Source organism: Salmo salar, chromosome 13 (genome assembly GCF_965601325.2).
Source record: "Salmo salar chromosome 13, fSalSal1, whole genome shotgun sequence".
Lineage (NCBI taxonomy): Eukaryota > Metazoa > Chordata > Actinopteri > Salmoniformes > Salmonidae > Salmo > Salmo salar.
The window spans coordinates 2,843,524-2,863,607 of record NC_138303.1 but is presented as its reverse complement, the minus strand read 5'-3'; the positions used below and the strand labels follow the sequence as shown (position 1 = coordinate 2,863,607).

At 44.5% G+C, this 20,084-nt stretch overlaps 1 protein-coding gene across 1 annotated transcript in view; it reads left to right on the top strand.

Moving 5' to 3' along the window:
• The first annotated feature begins 1,820 nt into the window (after positions 1-1,820).
• Positions 1,821-20,084, top strand: part of LOC106593269 (plasma membrane calcium-transporting ATPase 2) — a 335,713-nt gene continuing 317,449 nt past the window's right edge. Inside the window, exons 1-4 of the mRNA XM_082959776.1 lie at positions 1,821-2,840; positions 7,479-7,591; positions 10,169-10,253; positions 13,193-13,450. Coding sequence (XP_082815902.1) covers positions 2,594-2,840; positions 7,479-7,591; positions 10,169-10,253; positions 13,193-13,450 — 703 coding nt within the window. The 5' untranslated portion in view covers positions 1,821-2,593. The remainder of the gene's footprint in view (positions 2,841-7,478; positions 7,592-10,168; positions 10,254-13,192; positions 13,451-20,084) is intronic.

Sequence of the window (20,084 nt, the reverse complement as noted above, 5' to 3'; positions counted from 1 at the left end):
TGTCATTATGGGGTATTGTGTCATTATGGGGTATTGAGTCATTATGAGGTATTGAGTCATTATGGGGTATTGAGTCATTTATGGGGTATTGAGTCATTTGGGGGTATTGAGTCATTATGGGGTATTGTGTCATTATGGGGTATTGTGTCATTATGGGGTATTGTGTCATTATGGGGTATTGAGTCATTATCGGGTATTGTGTCGTTATGGGATATTGTGTCATTTTGGGTTATTGTGTCATTATGGGGTATTGTGTCGTTATGGGGTATTGAGTTATTATGGGGTATTGAGTCATTATGGGGTATTGTGTCATTATGGGGTATTGAGTCGTTATGGGGTATTGTGTCATTATGGGGTATTGTGTGTAGATTGATGAGGACATTGTTTTATTTAATCCATTTTATAATAGGGTTAGGGTAAGGCTGTAACGTAAGAAAGTGTAGAAAAAGTGAAGTGGTCTGAATACTTTCCGAATTCACTGTATGTTGTAAATAAATGGGCAACATATCAATGTCTATATAGGCCACCAAACAGAAACAACCTGGGTAGTATTTAAAACACAGGACCATTCCAGAAACATCTTCTATCCCCTAGCCTCTAGCTAGACCTTATCCCCCTAACTAGCCTATAGCAGCCAGAGATTTCTAGATCTCAGAGGATAAAGTGAGCTATAAATATGACCATGCTACAGGTCAACCATAGTGTGGACGTGTCATCTGTTGTTGCTCTGAAATGTAGATTCACCTCCTGAATGGTATACAACCACCCCACTACATGGAAAGGCCAAAGGAGTAGGTCATCTTGGCATTAAAAGCATAGTCCGTTTTTATACGTTGACGTGCGTATAGGCTACTGAAAAACGTTCTAATATTGCATACAAGCCGACTAAATAGGACAGGACCCAGCCAGGGAGGGAGAGAAGCCCAGATTCAGGACAAGGCAGGGGTGACCCTGTAGATGCCAGTCTGAAAGTAGGGCTACAGGAGTACAGCTGGCCTCAGCCAGGACACAGAGAGGGAGACGTGGAGGAGACTGAGAGAATGAGGGAGGAAAGAGCTACAAACCAGAATAAGGTAGATGGAGAGAAAGGGGAATGGTTAAATAGAATATAAAGATGGTGAGAAAAGGGGAATGGTTGAATGGAATATAAATATGTTGAGAAAAGGGGAATGGTTAAATGGAATATAAATATGGTGAGAAAGGGGAATGGTTAAATGGAATATAAAGATGGTGAGAAAAGGGGAATGGTTAAATGGAATATAAAGATGGTGAGAAAGGGGAATGGTTGAATGGAATATAAATATGGTGAGAAAGGGGAATGGTTAAATGGAATATAAAGATGGTGAGAAAAGGGGAATGGTTAAATGGAATATAAAGATGGTGAGAAAGGGGAATGGTTAAATGGAATATAAAGATGGTGAGAAAGGGGAATGGTTGAATGGAATATAAAGATGGTGAGGAAGGGGAATGGTTGAATGGAATATAAAGATGGTGAGAAAGGGGAATGGTTAAATGGAATATAAAGATGGAGAGAAAGGGGAATGGTTAAATGGAATATAAAGCTAAACTAGAACAAGTTCATGAATAAAGTGAACTCTAGTTCTGAAGATTGGAGTGGCTCAGGTGACCAAGGTCCTCATTTTGATTGGCTGTTCATAAAACAATTGACACCAAGTCGCAGGTGTGTTGCTAGTTGTAGAGATGAGTTCTTCTAATTCTCTCTCTCTCTCTCTCTCTTCTTTCTTTCTTTCTTTCTTTCTTTCTTTCTTTCTTTCTTTCTTTCTTTCTTTCTTTCTTTCTTTCTTCTTTCTTTCCAGGTTCCTGTCTGCTCTATCACCAGTCCTTCTCTCTATCCCTCCACCCCTTCATAAGCGAGGGAAGAGCGAAGAGTGGAGTCGCCAAGGACACAGGGAGAACGCTGGAGTCACCCCTCCTCATCCTTCGGATTGGGAGAACGCTGGAGTCACCCCTCCTCATCCCTCTGATTGGGAGAACGCTGGAATCACCTCTCCTCATCCCTCGGATTGGGAGAACGCTGGAATCACCACTCCTCATCCCTCGGATTGGGAGAACGCTGGAATCACCCCTCCTCATCCCTCGGATTGGGAGAACACTGGAGTCACCCCTCCTCATCCCTCGGATTGGGAGAACGCTGGAGTCACCCCTCCTCATCCCTCGGAGTGGGAGAACAAAATACTAGGAGAAGAAGTGAGTCAACGGTTTCTGAGATGTTGCTGACTGGTCCCTGGTTAAAACCCTGACCACTCACCCCTGACCCCTGACCCTACTGGTTAGCCAATGAAGTCTGTGTTTAAGACTTGTTTCTAAGGACTCTTGAAAGAAGAAGGAAGGACCAGCGCTTGGTGACAGGCTGGTATAAAAAAGCAGAAACACTCGCTCTGCTCTAAGAGAGAGAGAGAGAGAGAGAGAGAGAGAGAGCGAGAGAGAGAGAGAGAGAGAGAGGGAGGGAGGGACAGAGAGAGGGAGAGAGAGCAAGTCTGGACTCGTGTGTTCCAGATGAGTGAGTGAAACCTCTCCAGAGAAGGGAAATAGAGACCACAGAGAGAGAAGAGGACCAAACCAGGCTGTCAGAATGTCTACCACTGCCACCATGGGAGAGATGGCTAACAGTGCTGTTGAGTTCTACCCTAAAGGCCGGAGCCGTGGTGGAGGTGGGAAGGAGGAGGGTAACAACGCTGCAGGGGGAGATTTTGGGGTGACGGTAGAGGAGCTCAGGGATCTGATGGAGCTCCGGGGAGGGGAGGCCATCCAGAAGATACAGGAGGCGTACGGAGACTCAGAGGGCCTGGCCACTAAACTGCTCTCCAACACTATTGACGGTAAGGTGGTAGAAAGGGTATGTGTGTCTGTGTGTGTTTGTGTGTTGTTTGGCCTGTGGGATTGATCTCAGGCGAGCTGACAGTATCAGATGATCAACACTGAACAACCTTACTCTAGCAGAACACCATGGACAGACACACACACACACACACACACACACACACACACACCACACACACACACACACACACACACACACACACACACACACACACACACACACACACACACACACACACACACACACTCTCTGTCAGTCAATTTCATTGATTTGAGTATTTCAGGCAGAGGCCGATCCTACCTGTCGAATCTGGTCCAACTACAAGCATCTTTGTCCAGAGGCCAACAGGCCGTCTCTGAATAGCAGTACAGAAAATGTGGATTTTAGGATATTCACATTAAAATCTGTTGGATGGAAATCTAGCTAGTGAGAGAGTTGGTAAAAGAGTTTGTGAATTAGTCCGCGAGATACCCAGTGAAAATAGCCTTTTAAATTGTTCGGTAGAGGTAAACTTCCAAGAGATTGTTTGTCCAACAGTTTGAAGAGTTGATACACTGAAGAACTAATGTCTCTTTACCACAGCACCCAGGAACAGGAGTCTTCTCACCATGGGAACTGTAATACCAATACATAATTACACACATACTCACTACTGCAGTTTGACACCATTACAGACATCTAAGAGAAAGAAAGGGGGAGGACTGAGAGAGAAAAAGACAGGAGAGAGAGAGAGAGAGAGAGGGAGGAAGTAAAGAGAGGGAGAGATAGTGGGAGGGAGAGAGGGGGAGGAGTGCTAGAATAGCTTGCCGCATTGTCAAGGACATATCAAGGGGAGATTGAGAGAGAAAGGGAGAAACAGAAAGGGGGAGTGCAGTGGAGGGAGGAAGGTAGAAAGAGGGTGTGTGAGGAAGAGAGGCAGAAATAAATGGGGTAAAAAGAGAGGGAAGAAGGGAGGGAGAGAATATGTACACAGTAATGATCACTCAACAAATTATTGTTCAACTCCTCTCTCTCTCTCTCTCTCTCTCATATGTGATTTTGGTAGTTTCATTACACCTATCTTACATCCAGAGTATTGGAACAGATATTTACAGTCCCTTTGGAAAGTATTCAGACCACTTGACTTTTTCCACATTTTGTTACGTTACAGCCTTATTCTAAAATGGATTACATAGTTTTTTTCCCCATTATCAATCTACACAGAAAACCTTATAATGACAAAGAAAAAACTTCTTTTTTTTTGACATTTTTGCAAATGTATAAATGTATATTACATTTACATAAATATTCAGACCCTTTACTCAGTACATTGTTGAAGAACCTTTGGCAGCGATTACAGCCTTGAGTCTTCTTAGGTATGACGCTACAAGCTTGGCACACCTGTATTGGCACACCTGTATTGGCACACCTGTATTTGGGGAGTTTCTCGTTGGATGGGGAGCCACGCTGCACAGCTATTTTCAGGTCCCGCCAGAGATGTTAGGTCGGGTTCAAGTCCGGGCTCTGGCTGGGCCACTGAAGGACATTAAGGATCTCTCTGTACTTCGCTCCGTTCATATTCCCCTCGATCCTGACTAATCTCCCAGTCCCTGCTGCTGAAAAACATCCCAACAGCATGATGCTGTCACCAGAATGCTTCACAGTATGGATGGTGCAAGACACAACGCTTGGCATTCAGGCAAAATAGTTCAGTCTTCGTTTCATCAGACCATAAAATCTTGTTCCTCATGGTCTGATAGTCCTTTAGGTGCCTTTTGGCAAACTCCAAGTGAGCTTTCATGTGTCTTTTACTGAGGAGTGGCTTCTGTCTGACCACTCTACCATAAAGGCCTGATTGGTGAGTGCTGCAGAGATGGTTGTCCTTCTGGAAGGTCAGAGTGACCATCGGGTTCTTGGTCACCTCCCTGACCAAGTCCCTTCTCCCCCGATTGCTCAGACAGTTAGCTCTAGGAAGAGTCAAACTTCTTACATTCAGTAATGATGGAGGTCACCGTGTTCTTGGGGCCCTTCAATGCTGCATCATTTTTTTGGAACCCTTCCACAGAGCTGTGCTTCGACACAATCCTGTCTTGGGACCTCTACGGACAATTCCTTCGACCTCATGGCTTGGTTTTTGCTCTGACATACACTGTCAACTGTGGGACCTTATATAGACAGGTGTGTGCCTTTCCAAATCATGTCCAATCAATTGAATTTACCACAGGTAGACTCCAATCAAGTTGTAGAAACATCTCAAGGATGATCAATGGAAACAGGATGCACCTGAGCTCAATTTCGAGTCTCATAGCAAAGGGTCTGAATATTTATGTAAATAAGGTTTTTCAGATTTAAAAAATACATTTGGAAACATTTCTAAAGACCTGTTATCGCATTGACATTATGAGGTATTGTGTGTTGATGAGGAAAATAAATAATGTAATCCATTTTAGAATAAGGCTGTAACGTAACTAAATGTTGAAAGAGGGAAGGGGTCTGAATACTTTACTAATGCTCTGTACGTTTCATGTATTTGCAATACGTATTTTAATTACTTCTGAGTATTTTGTATGTTGTATTACACTGGCCTGAACTACATTCCAGTGTATTTTGTAACAAGATTCTCTCGACAGTGGTTCACAATTTTGTGGCCCAATTTCATCCTGCATTGGTATCAGAAGTCTGATGGTACTATGGTGTGATGAGAGAGTACCAGGAGACTGATGGTACTATGGTGTGATGAGAGAGTATCAGGAGACTGATGGTACTATGGTGTGATGAGAGAGTACCAGGAGACTGATGGTACTATGGTGTGATGAGAGAGTATCAGGAGACTGATGGTACTATGGTGTGATGAGAGAGTATCAGGAGACTGATGGTACTACGGTGTGATGAGAGAGTACCAGGAGACTGATGGTACTATGGTGTGATGAGAGAGTACCAGGAGTCTGATGGTTCTATGGTGTGATGAGAGAGTACCAGGAGACTGATGGTACTATGGTGTGATGAGAGAGTACCAGGAGACTGATGGTACTACGATGTGATGAGAGAGTACCAGGAGACTGATGGTACTACGGTGTGATGAGAGAGAGTACCAGGAGACTGATGGTACTATGGTGTGATGAGAGAGTACCAGGAGACTGATGGTACTATGGTGTGATGAGAGAGTACAAGGAGACTGATGGTACTATGGTGTGATGAGAGAGTACCAGGAGACTGATGGTTCTATGGTGTGATGAGAGAGTATCAGGAGACTGATGGTACTATGGTGTGATGAGAGAGTATCAGGAGACTGATGGTACTACGGTGTGATGAGAGAGTACCAGGAGACTGATGGTACTACGGTGTGATGAGAGAGTACCAGGAGACTGATGGTACTATGGTGTGATGAGAGAGTACCAGGAGACTGATGGTACTATGGTGTGATGAGAGAGTACCAGGAGACTGATGGTTCTATGGTGTGATGAGAGAGTACCAGGAGACTGATGGTACTATGGTGTGATGAGAGAGTACCAGGAGACTGATGGCACTACGATGTGATGAGAGAGTACCAGGAGACTGATGGTTCTATGGTGTGATGAGAGAGTACCAGGAGACTGATGGTTCTATGGTGTGATGAGAGAGTACCAGGAGACTGATGGTACTACGGTGTGATGAGAGAGAGTACCAGGAGACTGATGGTACTATGGTGTGATGAGAGAGTACCAGGAGACTGATGGTACTATGGTGTGATGAGAGAGTACCAGGAGACTGATGGTTCTATGGTGTGATGAGAGAGTACCAGGAGACTGATGGTACTATGGTGTGATGAGAGAGTACCAGGAGACTGATGGTTCTATGGTGTGATGAGAGAGTACCAGGAGACTGATGGTACTATGGTGTGATGAGAGAGTACCAGGAGACTGATGGTTCTATGGTGTGATGAGAGAGTACCAGGAGACTGATGGTACTATGGTGTGATGAGAGAGTACCAGGAGACTGATGGTACTATGGTGTGATGAGAGAGTACCAGGAGACTGATGGCACTACGATGTGATGAGAGAGTACCAGGAGACTGATGGTACTATGGTGTGATGAGAGAGTACCAGGAGACTGATGGTACTATGGTGTGATGAGAGAGTACCAGGAGACTGATTGCACTACAATGTGATGAGAGAGTACCAGGAGACTGATGGTTCTATGGTGTGATGAGAGAGTACCAGGAGACTGATGGCACTATGGTGTGATGAGAGTATCTGCTAAATTAACTAAATATATATGTGTAGGATCAGTCAAAAGTTTGGATATAGTTTGGATATATTCCAAGGTTTTTCTTTTTTTTTAATACTATTTTCTACATTGTAGAATAACAGTGAAAACATCAAAGCGATGAAGTTTCATGTGGTAACCAAAAAAGTTTTAAACAAATCAAAATATATTTTATTTTTCAGATTCTTCAATGTAACCACCCTTTGCCTTGATGACAGCTTTGCACACTCTTGAAGAAAAACCCTAGAATGAGTAGGTGTGTCCAAACTTTTGACTGGTACTTAACGTGTGTGTGTGTGTGTGTGTGTGTGTGTGTGTGTGTGTGTGTGTGTGTGTGTGTGTGTGTGTGTGGTGTGTGTGTGTGTGTGTGTGTGTGTGTGTGTGTGTGTGTGTGTGTGTGTGTGTGTTGCAGGTCTGTCAGGTGACCAGGCGGACCTGGATCGTCGTAGCAAGTCATTCGGTCAGAACTTCATCCCTCCTAAACAACCCAAGACCTTCCTGGAGCTGGTCTGGGAAGCTCTTCAAGTATGTTGATTGATTGATTGATATTCATGTTTTGATATACACTGTATATATACTGATATATTGATATATACAGGTCAAATAATGGAAACACTTGAGTAAATGATTAGATAGAAAGTGTGCTGAAAGCAGATGCTTCCAAACCGGTGTGGTTCCTGAGTTCATTAAGCAATTAACATCCCATCATGCTTAGGATCATGTAGAAAAATGCTGAGCAGGCCATTATTTTCTCCATTATTTTGGCTACTATGGCTATACCCCCATAGAATGACAATGCCCCCCATCTGCAGGGTGACTGAATTGTTAGATGTTAAAGGTGCAATATGCAGAAACAGCTCCTCCATTTCCTGGTTGCTAAAATGTGACTCACCGCCTGGATTCGGTCTTATGTAGAAAAATGTGAAGTGGTGTTTTTTACATTGGATAAAAGTAGAGACTCCGAGCTACAAAATGGTATATCATACACTGCATTTGAGGAACAATGGGAAAGTAATTCTGCTTTTGACAAAATTACCTTTGAATGTGTTGGTATCTAGTGAAGAGCTCTTCTTTGTCTCCACCCATTCAGCATCGTTCACACCCTCTTAAGCTTTAGCCCCACCCATCTTGTTTCGCTCTCGGAGCGTTCAGAGCGCACACTTGACACTCTGGCCGATGATTTGTTTACCTCAGGATAACATGAAAACAGCCTAACCAGCTCTGCTGGCAACAATTATGTTACACTTTTCTGAAGACATTTACTGACACCGGCCATATTCAATGGGTGTTGTACACACGTCATGTAACGTTAGCTAATGAGCCAGCCAGCTAACGCTAGCTAGCTAACAGTACAATTTAGCTTAAGACATGTAACTAGCTAGCTAGGTAAACAATGAACCTAGATAGGTAAACAAAGTGTAAGATCATACATGTCACGTAACGTTAGCTAATGAGCCAGCCAGCTAACATTAGCTAGCTAGCTAACAGTACACTTTAGCTTGAAATGAAACCACTTTCTGTCAAAATTAGAAACATGTAATATCTGAAAATGTAGCTAGCTAAGGCTAGACTATCTTACCTGTATACATCATCATGCATGATGGACGCGTCTCCCTGTCAGGAATGCCATACCATCAATGCCCTTAGTTTGAAGATGTAATCCGGAGACAGGTGTTTCCTCCATCTCTTTAGCTATCATACTCTAATTCCACTGATTTCAAAACTTGATCCTCCAGAAAGTAGAGAGCAACACTTATGCAGCTCCACTACTGAATACATTTTTTAAAAAGCAGAGTTTGACAGGATTACCAATACAGACTGACAAGCTCAAATAGACAGAAGCGTTCTATATGAAAGACCAATCCGAACTCATCTCTCGGCTTGTCCAGCCCACTCATTATCTCAGCCAATCGAGGCTAGCAGGAAGGTTGCTGCCTTTTTCTGTGGCTGAACCAACAAGACTTGTACTTTAACAATTGTATTAGTATTTACAGATGGCATACAAGTTTGTCATTAAGGCACATGAAAGTTCACATGACCGAGAAGGCATTTCTGATTAAAAAAATATTTTTTACGTTCAAACGGCTCTCCGGTGAAGTCGTGACTTGCGACATACGCCTAGTTTCCTGAATCGGCTCACAAATTCTAATATTTCGCCTAATTTCAGATTATGTGACAAAACAAGCAGTCAGAGTGTAGAGAATTATTGTAATATCTAAACCACTGTGAAATTATTTTCCACGACCAAAAATATTTTATTTTCAGTTGTTTGAAGCTGTTTGAAGAGGGTGAACAAAACTGAAAGTAAAAGGCAGAAAAACTAAATTTAAGCATAGAAATAGCACACATAGAACAGATCGAATGCTTTTTAGACTTACTTTCAATGAGAATGACACATAGATAACTCACATTTCTATGTGAATTTGGTTGGGTCTCCAAAAAAAGTTACATATTGCAGCTTTAACTAACCTTTATTTAACTAGGCAAGAAAGTTAAGAACAAATTATTATTTACAATGACGGCCTACCCCGGCCGACGTTGGGTTAATTGTGCGCCGCCCTATGGACTTCCCAATCACGATCGGATGTGATACAGCCTGGATTCAAACCAGGGACTGTAGTGACACCTCTTGCACTGAAATGCAGTGCCTTAGACCACTGCGCAACTCGGGAGCCCATATGCCATGGCCGTCTCAGTCACCAGATCTCAACCCAATTGAACACTTATGGGAGATTCTGGAGGAGTACCACCACTAACAAAACACCAGATTATGGAATTTCTCGTGGAAGAATGGTTTCGCATCCCTCCAAGAGTTCTACACACTTGTAGAATCAATGCCAACGTGCATCGAAGCTGGTGGCTACTTTATTTGTTTCCTTTATTATGGCAGTTACATGTAGATTGATATATAGATATATTGATTGATTGATTGATTGATTGATTGATATATATATATATATATATATATATATATATATATATATATATATATATATTCATTGATATATTGATATATAGATTGATATACTGATTGATTGATTGATTGATTGATTGATATATTGATTGATTGATTGATTGATTGATTGATTGATTGCTTTACAGGACGTCACTCTTATCATCCTGGAGGTGGCGGCTATCATCTCCCTGGGCCTGTCCTTCTACCAACCCCCAGGAGATGACACTGAGGGTACGACCTGGGATCGATGTCTGTCTGGATGGTTGCCTGGTTGGCTGACAGACAGACACACTCCCCTCCGTGATGCTAAAACCGCTCTATACTCCAGCATTTTGGATTAGAGATAAAAAATGTTTTATATGAGCCGACAGTACAGAATGTCACCTTTTATTTGAGGGTATTTTCATGTATCTAGTCCCCCCATTTGAAGGTGTCATCAGTATTTGGACAAATTCACTTATAGTGTATTAATTAAAGTATTGATATTTTCTTCCCATATTCCACCCAATGATTACATCAAGTGACCTGAGGGATGGCAATATTTGAGGCTTGTCCTTAAAAACAAGCAGAAAAGTGATCATTTCATGCAGCGCCAATGGGACGTTTTAAGTCCCACAAAAAGCAGGTCTTAATAACGGTAACACAGTTGATAATGGCGTGGATTTTGAAAGCAGAAGCGTTGAGAGATGTGCCTTTTGTGCAGGTGAATCTCGTATTTAGTTTAATTTAGTTTGATTTAAAACCAAGCATAGCCTTCACTCTCCTTTATCAAGGCTGGTTTAGCGACATCGCGTTGGTACGTCGTTTTATCCTGGCCATTAGCCAAATTGCCTATGAATAAAGGCCTATTAAATGGTCTACTGAGAGTGCTTTGAAATATTTTTGAGGTTTTAGATTTTCTTTCCTTTGCTTTTATTCATTATTCACATACCTGCATTTCGCTTGTTCAAGTAGGCAATCCATCCTCATTATCAAAGATCGCCCCTCGTCCGATTACCAAAAACACCGCTCCAAACTATTCAGTCATATAATGCCATATTAAATGGCAGATTTCTTTGAGAATCTGTGTCGCACATAGGCAACGATACAGTTGACAGGAGCATATAGTGTTTTGTGAAGACGTGTGAATGTTCTTAGGAAATTACGTTTAAGCCTAACTGTTCACAGGGTGTCATGGAACGAGAGAAGAGATTTATGATATCATGCTTCTGACCCAATCCTATTTAGAAATATTGATTGATTGTTTTTTCATTTTATTTGGATTTAAATCCAAAGTTGTTATTAAGATTCACCATTCAAGGGTTTATGGTGAGAACGTATATATATGGCTTGAATGCAATTCAGTTTCGTCTGCTATTTCTGGAGAAGTGCAAATACGATCTGTAAGATGGTTCGATGATGTTTATAAAACATTATATTTGCGAGCAGTATAACGGTGAGTGGACGTTACCCCTTTTTCTGTATAATGGATCTTTATCCAGCTCCTGTAAAAAGTTGGGATGTGTGTAAAACCCTCCATAGTCTAAGTTGCCTTGTTTGTATTATACGCCCACAGGGAGCAATTATGGTGCCTGTAGCTGTATTTAGACATTTAGTCTATTTAAAACCATTTGTTGCTTAGTTTTTATATGAATTTCATGAGAATTATAGTGTCTTTTTGGGCCTTCTCAATAGCCTATTGAATTTAATGTTGCTTATTGACTACTTTTGGCATGTTCACGGACTGCAATTTACAGTAGGCCTGGCCCCTATGCTATAGCCTATATTTAACAATGTACTTCCATATTGAAGCAATGCAATTAAAACAATGTGGACTGCAAACGTGTTCAAAATATTTAGCAAATACTGAATGCTGCAGGCTATTTAACGAACACCCCCAAACCTATAATGCGACAGCAGCGCAAAGATTTACCATTTAATTTGGTTTATTAAAATAGAGCCAATATGGTAAATAAGAATATACCATTTTTAAAAAGGCTCCTACATTAACGTGAATGCTACAATTATTATGGCTAATCATGAATGAATCCTGAATAATAGGGACAAATATCATAACCCCAAGACATGCTAACCTCTCACCATTACAAAAACAGTGGAGGTTAGCATTTTATATCATACCCCCAAGACATGCTAACCTCTCACCATTACAATAACAGGGGAGGTTTGCATTTTATATCATACCCCCAAGACATGCTAACCTCTCACCATTACAATAACAGGGGAGGTTAGCATTTTATATCATACACAGTAGACATGCTAACCTCTCACCATTAAAATAACAGGGGAGGTTAGCATTTTATATCATACACAGTAGACATGCTAACCTCTCACCATTACCATAACAGTGGAGGTTAGCATTTTATATCATACCCCCAAGACATGCTAACCTCTCACCATTACAATAACAGGGGAGGTTAGCATTTTATATCATACCCCCAAGACATGCTAACCTCTCACCATTACAATAACAGGGGAGGTTAGCATTTTATATCATACATAGTAGACATGCTAACCTCTCACCATTACAATAACAGGGGAGGTTAGCATGTCCAATCAATTGAATTTACCACAGGTGGACTCCAGTCAAGTTGTAGAAACCTCTCAAGGATGATCAATGGAAACAGGATGCACCTGACCTCAATTTCGTGTCTCATAGCAAACAGTCTGAATATTTATGTACATAATGTATTTCTGTTTTTATATCTTTAATACATTTGCAAACATTTCTAAAAAACAGTTTTTGCTTTGTCATTTTGGAATTAGTGTCACAGCTGTCTTCAGGAAAGGACCAAAATGCAGCAGAGTTAGTGTTCGTCATCTTGAATTTAATAGAAAGAACACTATAACAAAAACAAACTGAGAAAACTGACAGCCAACAGTCCTGTCAGGTGCAACCACACTAAACAAGAAACAATTACCCACAACCCCAAAGAAAAACACACACTCCTATATAGGACTCCCAATCAAAGGCAACTCAACACACCTGCCTTCAATTGGGAGTCCTAATCACCAACACAACCATTCACACACACAAAAACCCTGCCACATCCTGACCAAAACTAATCCAACTGTGACAATTAGGCTGTAACCTAACAAAATGTGGAAAAAGTCAAGGGGTGTGAATACTTTCTGAAGGCACTGTAGATGGATAACAGTGTGTTTCTCCCCAGCGTGTGGTAACGTGTCGGGAGGGGCAGAGGATGAGGGCGAGGCTGAAGCCGGGTGGATTGAGGGCGCCGCCATCTTGCTGTCCGTCGTCTGTGTGGTCCTGGTGACGGCCTTCAATGATTGGTCTAAAGAGAAACAGTTCCGTGGGCTTCAGAGCAGGATAGAACAGGAGCAGCGATTCGCCGTCGTACGGAAAGGAAACGTGATCCAGATACCTGTAGCTGACATGGTGGTGGGGGACATGGCTCAGGTTAAATACGGTAGGTAACAGGACAATTTTTATTTTTTATTTTACCTTTATTTATACAGGTTTTTCTCATTAACATCTCTTTTCAAGCGAGACCTGGTCCAATAGCATCAGGGGGAACAACGTTTCAGACAAAACAACTTCCATACACTAACACAACATTAAACACAACTATAAACACATACACTAACACAACATTAAACACAACTATAAACACACATACAGTACAACAATTACATACACTAACACAACATTAAACACAACTATAAACACACATACAGTACAACAATTACATACACTAACACAACATTAAACACAACTATAAACACACATACACTAACACAACATTAAACACAACTATAAACACACATACAGTACAACAACTTCCATACACTAACACAACATTAAACAAAACTATAAACACACATACAGTACAACAATTACATACACTAACACAACATTAAACACAACTATAAACACATACAATACAACAAAAACATTTTACGTTAAAAACACGAAAGTCTTGACTGAAAAACAGCTGTCCTAAAGAAAATTACACTCTTCTATGATATATACATCGATGACGTGTTTAAACTGCACCAACGAAACTAGATCATCACATTTTAAAATGTTCAGGAGAGAATTCCAGGACCACGGAACTAAGTAACTAAAACTATTTCTACCATGACCTGTTCCAATTTTAGGGGATACTGTTAGAAGCGAATCAGAATGGGACCGTAATTGATATTTATTTACATTTTAGTCATTTAGCAAACGCTCTTATCCGGAGCGACTTACAGTAGTGAATGCATACATTTCATACATTTTTTTCTCCGTACTGGTCCCCCGTGGGAATCTAACCCACAACCCTGGTATCGCAAACACCATGCTCTACCAACTGAGCCACACGGGACTAAAAAAGAACAGAGATAAAATGGCATTTTAGCCAATTTGGCCTTCTAAATCAGTGTATACCAGTGTTTAAGCATACGCAATGTCAATGGCGACCAGCCAACAGCGCTGTAGAGATCACAATGGTGTGTTAGACGTTTCTGATTTGTAAACCTGAGGGCTGCATGATACACTGAATCAAGTGCTCTCAGGGTAGTGCTTGAGGCCTGCATATATAACATCGCTAAAATCTAAAACCGGCAGTAATGTACATCGTACCAGCTCCTTCCTGGCCTCCAGAGAAAAACAAGCCTTATGCCGGTAATAAAAACCTATTCTTAACTTGAGCTTCCTTATCAAGTTCTCTACATGAACAGTGAAGCTCAGCTTATCATCAACCCACACACCCAAATATTTATACACTTTAACTTGCTCTATAGTATGTCCAGCCAAAGTAGTAATGACATGATTAGTAACATGCCTGGCATTTGAAAATACCATGCATTTTGTTTTATCCGAATTTAGAACCAGCTTTAAATCATACAGATTCTGTTGTATGATGTTAAATGCTCTTTGGGCATTTTCAAAAGCTAAAGATAAACTACTACCACTTGAATAAAGAACAGTATCATCTGCATAAAAATGAACATCCGCTGTTTCAATAAGATCCCCAATGTTGTTGATATACAAAATGAACAACAGTGGGCCCAAAGTAGAACCTTGCGGAACACCTGAGCACACCTCTATGGACTCAGATTTACAAATGTCAAGTGTCAGTGTGCAGCGGGTAGGACGGAGTCAGGCGCAGGACACAGAACTGAGTAAAAACGTACTTTACACGAATAAATCACAAACTAATTCCATACAGGGAAAATATTCCAGCTCGACACAAAAGAGCGACCACTTAACAATGAACAAACATTCACAAAACCATGTGGGAACCAGAGGGTTAAATAGGGAATAAATTATAACGTAATGGAAACCAGGTGTGTACAATCAAGACAAAACAAATGGACAAAGAAACATAGATCGGTGGTGGCTAGAAAGCCGGTGACGTCGACCGCCGAACGCCGCCCGAACAAGGAGAGGCTCCAACTTCGGCGGAAGTCGTGACAACAACCATCCGCCATTGCACATTGTGTACGATTTGATAGGTAATTTATAAACCAATCTAGAGCATGTATAACCGATGTGAAATGGCTAGTTAGTTAGCGGTGGTGCGCGCTAATAGCGTTTCAATCAGTGACGTCACTTGCTCTGAGACTTGAAGTAGGGTTTCCCCTTGCGTTGCAAGGGCCGCGGCTTTTGTGGCGCGATGGGTAATGATGCTACGTGGGGTGTCAGTTGTTGATGTGTGCAAGGGTCCCTGGTTCGAGCCCGGGTTGGGGCGAAGAGAGGGACAGAACCTACACTGTTACATTGGTGCCGTCACCCGGATCATTGGTTGCTGCGGAAAAGGAGGAGGTCAAAAGGGGGGTAAGTGTAACCGATGTGAAATGGCTAGTTAGTTAGCGGTGGTGCGCGCTAAAAGCGTTTCAATCAGTGACGTCACTCGCTCTGAGACTTGAAGTAGGGTTTCCCCTTGTGTTGCAAGGGCCGCGGCTTTTGTGGCGCGATGGGTAACGATGCTTCGTGGGGTGTCAGTTGTTGATGTGTGCAAGGGTCCCTGGTTCGAGCCCGGGTTGGGGCGAAGAGAGGGACGGAACCTACATTGTTACACATGACCAGTAATTCCACAACATTTTAACCTTTGCACTAACACAGCATGGTCCACGGTGTCAAAAGCCTTCGACAAATCAATAAAGACAGACACACAATGTAACACAACTAACAATGATCTGAAGGTAGATAATACGGTAGGTAACCAGGACAAACTCAGCAAAAAAGGAAACGTCCTCTCACTGTCAACTGCGTTTATGTTCAGCAAACTTATTAACATGTGTAAATATTTGTATGTAACAAGATTCAACAACTGAGACATAAACTGAACAAGTTCCACAGTCATATGACTAACAGAAATTGAATAATGTGTCCCTGAACAAAGGGGGGGTCAAAATCAAAAGTAACAGTCAGTATTTGGTGTGGCCACCAGCTGCATTAAGTACTGCAGTGTCACGTCCTGACCAGCAGATGGAGCTATTGTATTAGTTTTGGGGTCAGGACGTGGCAGTTTTTCTATGTGAATGATTGTGTTGTTGATTGGGACTTCCAATTGAAGGCAGGTGTGTTGAGTTGCCTTTGATTGGAAGTCCTATATAGGTGTGTGTGTTTTTCTTTGGGGTTGTGGGTGGTTGTTTTAGCACTGCGTTTAATAGCCTGCAGAACTGTTGCTGTTGTCACCTTTATTGTTTTGTTAAGTGGATGCTTTACTCCTTTTTTTGGAAATTAAATATGAGTATTCACATACCTGCTGTGCCTTGGTCTTCTCTCCATGACAACTGGTGTTACAGAACCACCCACCACCAAAGGACCAAGCAGCAGAAGAGGAGGAAGCCACAGGAGAAAAAAAGGGAGGAATGGACATGGGAGGACGTCCTGGACGGCAAGGGAGCCTACTCTTGGGAAGAGATCCTGGCCGGAAGGGATCGCCTCCCATGGGAACAGGTGGAGGCACTCAGGAGAGTGGAGGCAGCTGGACAGAGGAACCAACGGGAACGTTTTGCTGGAACACGGCTGGGTAGGAAACCCGAGAGGCACCCCCAATAATTTTTTGGGGGGGGGCACACGGTTAGCTTGGCCAGGCCAGGGAAGAGCCGTAAGCCAGCTACCCGTGACTACAGGGAGGTGCGTATGAGGTGGAGGGCGCCATGTTACGCTGAGGTACGCACCATCTCGCCTATACGGACGCACAGCCCAGTCCGCCCAGTACCAGCGCCCCACAGGTGCCAGGGCAAGGTGAGCATCGAGCCGGAAGGGGTGATGCCAACCCTGCACTCAAGACTGCCAGTGCGCCCTTTCGGTCCGGTGTTTCCCGCTAGACGCACTAGCATGGAGGTGCGTGTCTCCAGGCTGGCACGTCCTGTACCAGGCCCACGCATCAGGAGTCTAGTGCGTCAGCCCAGCCTCGCCAGTCAAGAGTCACCAGAGCTGCCCGCCAGTCGTAAGTCACCAGAGCTGCCCGCCAGTCTAGAGTCACCAGAGCTGCCCGCCAGTCAACAGTCACCAGAGCTGCCCGCCAGTCAACAGTCACCAGAGCTGCCCGCCAGTCGTAAGTCGCCAGAGCCGCCCGCTAGTCAGGAGCCGCCAGAGCCGCCCGCTAGTCAGGAGCCGCCAGAGCCGCCCGCTAGTCAGGAGCCGCCAGAGCCGCCCGCTAGTCAGGAGCCGCCAGAGGGGCCCGGCTGCCCGGAGCTGCCAGAGTGGCCAGACTGCCCGGAACTGCCAGAGTGGCCAGACTGCCCGGAACTGCCAGAGTGGCCAGACTGCCCGGAACTGCCAGAGTGGCCAGACTGCCCGGAACTGCCAGAGTGGCCAGACTGCCCGGAACTGCCAGAGTGGCCAGACTGCCGGGACTGTCAGAGTGGCCAGACTGCCCGGAACTGCCAGAGTGGCCCGACTGCCCGGGTCTGCCAGAGTGGCCCGACTGCCCGGGTCTGCCAGAGTGGCCCGACTGCCCGGGTCTGCCAGAGTGGCTCGACTGCCCGGGTCTGCCAGAGTGGCCCGCCTGACCGGAACTGCCAGAGTGGCCAGACTGCCCGGAACTGCCAGAATGGCCAGACTGCCCGGAACTGCCAGAGTGGCCAGACTGCCCGGAACTGCCAGAGTGGCCAGACTGCCCGGAACTGCCAGAGTGGCCAGACTGCCCGGGACTGTCAGAGTGGCCAGACTGCCCGGAACTGCCAGAGTGGCCAGACTGCCCGGAACTGACAGAATGGCCAGACTGCCTGGAACTGCCAGAGTGGCCAGACTGCCCGGAGCTGCCAGAGTGGCCAGACTGCCCGGAGCTGCCAGAGTGGCCAGACTGCCCGGAGCTGCCAGAGTGGCCAGACTGCCCGGAGTTGCCAGAGTGGCCAGACTGCCCGGAGCTGCCAGAGTGGCCAGACTGCCCGGAGCTGCCAGAGTGGCCAGACTGCCCGGGTCTGCCAGAGTGGCCAGACTGCCCGGGTCTGCCAGAGTGGCTCGACTGCCCGGATCTGCCAGAGGTGCCCGCCTGACCGGATCTGCCAGGGATCTGACCGGATCTGTCCTCCGGCCCAGCCCGAGTGGCCCCCCTGTCCTCCGGCCCAGCCCGAGTGGCCCCCTGCCCTCCGGCCCAGCCCGAGTGGCCCCCCTGCCCTCCGGCCCAGCCCGAGTGACCCCCCTGCCCTCCGGCCCAGCCCGAGTGGCCCCCCTGTCCTCCGGCCCAGCCCGAGTGGCCCCCGCCTCCGGCCCGCCCGGTGGCCCCCCGTCCCCGGCCCAGCCCGAGTGGCACCCCTGTCCTCCGGCCCAGCCCGAGTGGCCCGCCTGTCCTCCGGCCCAGCACGAGTGGTCCGTCTGCCCGGTGCAGCTATCGGCGCCACCAAAGTGGGCGACGCCGAAGGTGGAGTGAGGTCCACGTCCTGCACCTGAGCCACCTCCAGGATAGGTGGGTTGGGGAGGGAGGGTGTAGCACAGTGCCGTCGGTGACGGCAGCCACCCTCCCTTCCCTCCCTTATTGTTTAGGGGTTTGTGTTTATGGGTTTTTTGTTGGTGTTTTCTGTTGGTAGGTGCATTCCGGGGTCTGCACCTTGAGGGGGGGTACTGTCACGTCCTGACCAGCAGATGGAGCTATTGTATTAGTTTTGGGGTCAGGACGTGGCAGTTTTTGTATGTGAATGATTGTGTTGTTGATTGGGACTTCCAATTGAAGGCAGGTTTGTTGAGTTGCCTTTGATTGGAAGTCCTATATAGGTATGTGTGTTTTTCCTTGGGGTTGTGGGTGGTTGTTTTTGCACTGCGTTTAACCTCTCTAGGCTAGGCGGGACGAATTCGTCCCACCTACGTAACAGCCACTGCTATCCTGTGGCGCGATTTTCAAAACCTTAAAAATCCTATTACTTCAATTTCTCAAACATATGACTATTTTACAGCCATTTAAAGACAAGACTCTCGTTAATCTAACCACACTGTCCGATTTCAAAAAGGCTTTACAACGAAAGCAAAACATTAGATTATGTCAGCAGAGTACCAAGCCAGAAATAATCAGACACCCATTTTTCAAGCCAGCATATAATGTCACCAAAACCCAGAAGACAGCTAAATGCAGCACTCACCTTTGATGATCTTCATCAGATGACAACCCTAGGACATTATGTTATACAATACATGCATGTTTTGTTCAATCAAGTTCATATTTATATCAAAAACCAGCTTTTTACATTAGCATGTGACGTTCAGAACTAGCATACCCCCCGCAAACTTCCGGGGAATTCGCTAACATTTTACTAAATTACTCACGATAAACGTTCACAAAAAGCATAACAATTATTTTAAGAATTATAGATACAGACCTCCTCTATGCACTCGATATGTCCGATTTTAAAATAGCTTTTTGGTGAAAGCACATTTTGCAATATTCTAAGTACATAGCCCAGGCATCACGGGCTCGCTATTTAGACACCCGGCAAGTTTAGCACTCACCTTAATCATATTTACTATTATAAAAGTTTCATTACCTTTTGTTGTCTTCGTCAGAATACACACCCAGGACTGCTACTTCAATAACAAATGTTGGTTTGGTCCAAAATAATCCATCGTTATATCCGAATAGCGGCGTTTTGTTCGTGCGTTCCAGACACTAT